This window comes from Entamoeba histolytica, genomic scaffold, assembly GCF_000208925.1.
Source record: "Entamoeba histolytica HM-1:IMSS scf_1104750517131 genomic scaffold, whole genome shotgun sequence".
In the NCBI taxonomy this organism is placed as follows: Eukaryota; Evosea; order Mastigamoebida; family Endamoebidae; genus Entamoeba; species Entamoeba histolytica.
In genome coordinates, this window is record NW_001915029.1 from 1 (window position 1) to 5,676 (window position 5,676).

The 5,676-nt window shown below is 23.9% G+C and overlaps 1 protein-coding gene across 1 annotated transcript in view, besides 1 other annotated feature; it reads right to left on the bottom strand.

Moving 5' to 3' along the window:
• Nucleotides 1-72: 72 nt before the first annotated feature.
• Nucleotides 73-4,738: a repeat region.
• A 927-nt stretch (nt 4,739-5,665) lies between these two features.
• The window catches only part of EHI_057550 (methionine gamma-lyase, putative), a gene marked incomplete at both ends in the record, with an annotated part of 828 nt that continues 817 nt past the window's right edge, over nt 5,666-5,676 (bottom strand). The window contains one exon of the mRNA XM_001913898.1: nt 5,666-5,676. This exon is cut by the window's right edge and continues 817 nt beyond it. Coding sequence (XP_001913933.1) covers nt 5,666-5,676 — 11 coding nt within the window.

A 5,676-nucleotide genomic window follows, 5' to 3' on the forward strand; every position in this document is an offset into this window, starting at 1 on the left:
AATAAGAAGAAATGAATATAAATAAACATGAATTGACAACCAATAAGAAAATCACAAGAAAAAAAAAAAAAAAAAAAAAAAAAAAGGTCAATTATTAGATATATCCTCAATTGGATTTTCTTCATACTGAGAAGTGATTATTTCAGTTTCTTCAATATGCTCTACTGGTGTAATAGAGTTTATTTCTAACATGCTCGCATTAGATTGTTCTGCTTCTAATGTGCTGCCAGAATTGAATGTATAAAGCATTAATTCTTTCATATTTTTTATTATTATTGTTCGTAGGATTTTGGGGAAGTGTAATTGTAATTTTAGTGTTTTTAATCTTCTTGCTGATTCTTTATGTATTAATCCATTTATTGATAATATTACAGGTATTATTTCTACGTATATTAATTCTCTATTGTTTCTTAATTTCTCTTGTAATTCTTTGTATTTATTTATTTTGTGAATATAATTTAATTCTAAATTATTATCCTGACATATAGCAACATCTATAATATATCATTTCTTTTCTTTCATATTTTGATAATATATATCTGGTCTTCTAGCATGGAAAGAATGGTCACTAACCAATAAATCTTTATTGTAAATTATGACCATTTTATCATTATTAATACATTTTGGAGGATTATTAAAGTCAATTGCATCAAATTCAGTAAATTGTGTAATTAATATGTGTTTATATATTTGCTTACAAACATAATCATGTTTTAATATTTGATTCTTCTTCATTACATCCTAACAATATATGACTAATAGATGCTATTGTGTTAGGGCAATGTTTACAATATTTTAAAGCATCATTTTTGAGTATTTTAGATTTAATACTTCCTGTCATACTTACACCTTCTTGTATCTTTACTATTTGGAGGAATGCATTTCTTTTTATATTTAATGACCTCCAAGTGGCTACTGTTAATTTCTTATCATTGAAAGTGCCATTTGTACATATTATATATTCACCACATTTCTTTTCTTTCAATTCACTTAAATATCTATCATTTAATTCATTATTTACACATTCAAATACTTTCTTTACATTGTGCTTTCTTTCATTTAATTCTATTACATTCATTAATTCATTAAAATTAATATTCTTACCAAATGCTTTCTTCATTCTTTTAATTATTCCATTTGGATTTTCTTTTATTGCTTCTATCATTTTTCATATTCCTGTGCTTGATCTCCACTTATATTTTAAATATATTCTTAATAATTCTTTACCACTTTCATCTCTTGCTGACATTAATCCTAATCACAATTCATTTATTTTAACATATAATCTACTTTTGGGAATGTTTCTACTGTATAATTTGAGTTGTATCAATGATTTTCTTATTTATTTATCTATCTTCTCCAATTCTCCTAGTTTCCATGGGACAATACAAAATCCATATCTTAATTTGGAGATTATATCACTATTAATCTTTCTTATTGTATTGAGGCTGCTGTATTTCATAGTGTTTAATGATGATAAAATAGAAGATACATCATTTAATATTCTTGTACAATATTTATTAATATTTACTTTATCTCATATTTCAATACCAAGATATTTATAATGATTATCATTAGTTACTCTTGGTAGTTCAGCTAATTCACCATTTATTTGACTATTAATATTAGTCATTATCCCACTCTTTTCTACATTAATTTTTAATCCTATTCAATTAAATATTTCTTTAGTTAATTTGTGTGCTTTTTCCATTTCATCGAGGCTAATAGCCATTATCTTTAAATCGTCCATATACAATATGTGGTTTAACTTGACTTGTTTTTCTTCTCCATTCATTTTGATATTTAATTTGTTTATTTGTTTATCTAATTGTTTAGATAGTATATCAATAGATAATACAAATAAAAGTGGAGATAGGCTGTCACCTTGTATTATTCCTCTTTCTACATTAATTATACACACACTTTCTTGATTATAATGTAAGTTAAGATATGTATTATTTAATATGTATAATATATTATTAATTACTGCTAGTGAGATATTAAAATATATTAAACATTATTTAATCCATTGATGATTAATACTATCATATGCTTTGGAGACGTCATAATATGTTTCTACCAACTTCCATTTATTCTTTATTAATAATTGAATGATTATAGTGTTATATAATAATCCTTCTTTTGATGCGTATGTGTATTTCTTACATCCAATTTGATTTAATGAGAGTTGTTTTTCAATTTGATTTAGCATCAAATGATTTTCTATTTTCATCTTTAATATTGATGTATATATTTTTAACAGACAATTTAAACAAGTTATTGGTCTGTAATTCTGTGGGTCTAATTTATCTCCTTTCTTATATATTAATATTGTTCTTCCTTGAATAAAATGAATATGTATTTCATTAGGATTGTTTAACCATTCATTAAATAATTTTAATAAATATTTCTTTGGTTGTTCTAAATATTTAATCCAAAATCATTGTATTTTATCAACTCCCGGTGCCTTCCAGTTAGCAATAAATTTAATAGCACAGTCTAGTTCATTTGGAGTGATTATAGACATTCTATTATTAATTCTGTTTTCAATTAATATTTCATATAAATTAATATTCAGGAAATCTATATTAGTGTTAGTTTCATAGATTCCTTTCCAGAAATTAATAGTGGAGATATTATCTGGATATTCATCTTCTTTAGATTTATTTAGATGTTGCACTTTCCATATTTCATCATTTTATAATTCCATCTTATTCTTTTCAAATTATTCTTTCTTGCTTCTATCTCTATTCTTTTCATCTTTCGGAGGTATTTATAATAGTTTATTTGTTCATTTGTTTTTACTTTAATATGGTATATATCATATTTCTTAATATGTAATATTCTTTTCAATTTCATATATTGTTTATTATGGAGTAAATCTCTTAATCTACATATTTTTGATTGTAATATTCTTTCTATACTTTTCTTTCCACTTCTTTCTTGTTTATTTTTATTAATGATGTTAATAGTGGAAGCTACAGATTTAATATAATGATAATAATCATCTAATGTATTGATTGATATTTCATTTTTATTAATAATATTAATTATTTGATGTACTTTCTTCTTATTGTAATAATAGTTAATAAATTGTACATCTTCTTGTTCTTTCTTTTCTTCTTCTTTAAATATTTTCATTACCTCCTCTTCTTCTATTTCTTCTTTCTTGTTCATTCTAGTTATTATTTCTTTTAATCCATTATCTTTCCATTGATGTTTTATTATTTCTTCCTCCATTATTCTATTGATTTCTCTTTTATTTTCATTTTTTATTTTAAATGTCTTCTTTATTATTTCTTTATATTCATTAATATCATTTATTTTAATTCCAAATTCATGTATTAATCTTTCTATTATTTCTTCTTTAAGTTGAACTCTTAATTTTCTTTCAAATAATTTCAAAACAAAACATTTATAAAGTGTTAAAATTTCTTCTTTTCTATCTGTTTGCTTCCCCCGTTTTTTTGATTATCTAATTCTAATGTAGTGATCTTCTTATGCTGAATATCCATTTCTTCAATGGATTTCTGCGTTAACTTTCTTTTTTTTTGAAAATCATCTTCACTTGATGATATTTCATCAGCTACTACCACATTGAGGGTGAGGTCATTCACAATTTGTGTTTCAGATGAGTCTGTTATATTGTAAGTTACCTCATCTTTCTTCTTTTCTTCTTGTGTGTTTTCATTTTCTAATTTAGATAATTTATCTTTCAGGAAGAGCAATTGTTGTGTTAAATTGTTTACTTCAGACCTTTTTCTTTCAGATTCAGCATGGAATTTGAATATTTTTTTATCGCACTCGTGGTTTTTTGTGCTTATCTCCTTCTCATGCTTCTTCTTTAATGCCATAATATCCTTAGTTAGTTTTTTTATGGTTTGGTCTTTTATTTGTAATTCCTTTTTCATTTCTTCTTTCTCTTTCATATCCTCCTCCACTTTCTTTTTTATTTCTTCTACTCTTTTTTCCTTTTTACTGTTTTCTTCTTCCTTTTCTACCAGCCTCTTCTTCTCTCCTTTAGTGATCTTCTTCTCCTCAGCAAGCCTAGCTTCTACTCTCGTAGAATCTTTATCATCGTCTTCTTCACTTTCAATACTCATTACATAGTTATTGTATATTCTATTATCATTAATCTCATTTGGGTTGTACTGTTTATTGTCTTCTTCCATCGTCATACTAATAGTCTCTTCTTCCATTCTGTTTGTTTTGGTTTTTTCTCGTGCAAGAAAATACCATCTCCTCCATATTGTTGATGATGTATATTCTTTAATCTTGGTATTTTTTATTTCTTCTACTTCTTGTGGTGTAAATATTTTAATTTCTTCTTCAAAGAGTCTTTTCCAATATTCTTTGTTTTGTATTTCAATGATTTCTTTTCTTTGATTTCTGTTTTGTTTCTTATTTTGATATTGTTTATACCTTCTTTGAGTGTTATTGTGGTATTTGTTTTTCTTATGATAGTATTGTTTATCTCTACTGAAGTTATTATTAAAGTGTTTATGACGATGATTATGAATGAAGTGATGAGTGAAATGATTTGTATCATCTATGTTTTGATAGTTATGGTTATAATTATTGTAATGGTTAGTGTGATTATTCATGTATTTCTGTCTATACAGATAATACCTATTTTCACTCATTCTTCTGTCATTTATATTTCTTGGTTGACGTAAATTTCTTCTTCTTTGGTTATTTATTTTTCTGTATTTTTTGTGGTGTCTCCTGTAATGCATCTTTTTTTCCATAAGAAAATCACAAGAAAATAAAGAAATAAAATAAAACATAGAGTGAATGATTTTGAATGAATTGGTTAAATAAATTTAAATAAAAATAATACAAATAAAAATGATACAAATAATAATAATATCAATCAATGGAATAATAAAAGTAGAAATATTAGAATAAAGAAAGAAATACAAATGAAAAACAATAATAAAAAAGTATAAAATATTGTTATTAAAAATCTGATAAATAACATTAAACAATGAATCTATCACAATAAAACATATTTTAGTTGAATTAATTAATACCAATGATGAGACTAATCTCCACTAAATCAAGAAATAATGTAAACAATTCCATCATTACTTCATTAAATATTTTTATTAATAATAAAAAATCCTTTTATTCATCTTTTTATTAAAACGTGCCAGCACATCAGAAGAAGAGACTTTTAACTCTCACATTTTGGAAAGAAGTTCTCTGATAGAGGTATGAGTTATTGAACAAATTGATGTAACAACTTCTCACTTTGAAGAAAGTCGATTTGTGAATGTTGAGAATATCAAATTTATATATAAAATGACTCTTTCAATATATATAAATTCATTGTATTGTTAGACAAATTTACATACAATAAATATTATTTGATAAAAACATAACCATTTTAATATTTTTAAATACTTTGATTAATTTATCACTAAATTTGATAAAAGGAATGATAGCTTCATGAATATTGTTACACTTCTTTAAAACTAGTAACAGTATTAATGAAAATAATAAAAATACATTAATAACTTTTTATAAAATTAATTTCTAAAAAATAGAATTTGAATGTTCATTATAAGCTAGAGTATTTTTTTCATTAATATAGGTTCAAATAGATGAGACTTATTTATTCAAATAATCCAAATGAACATATTCTTTTATTTTTTTTATTATATTAGTCTTTTT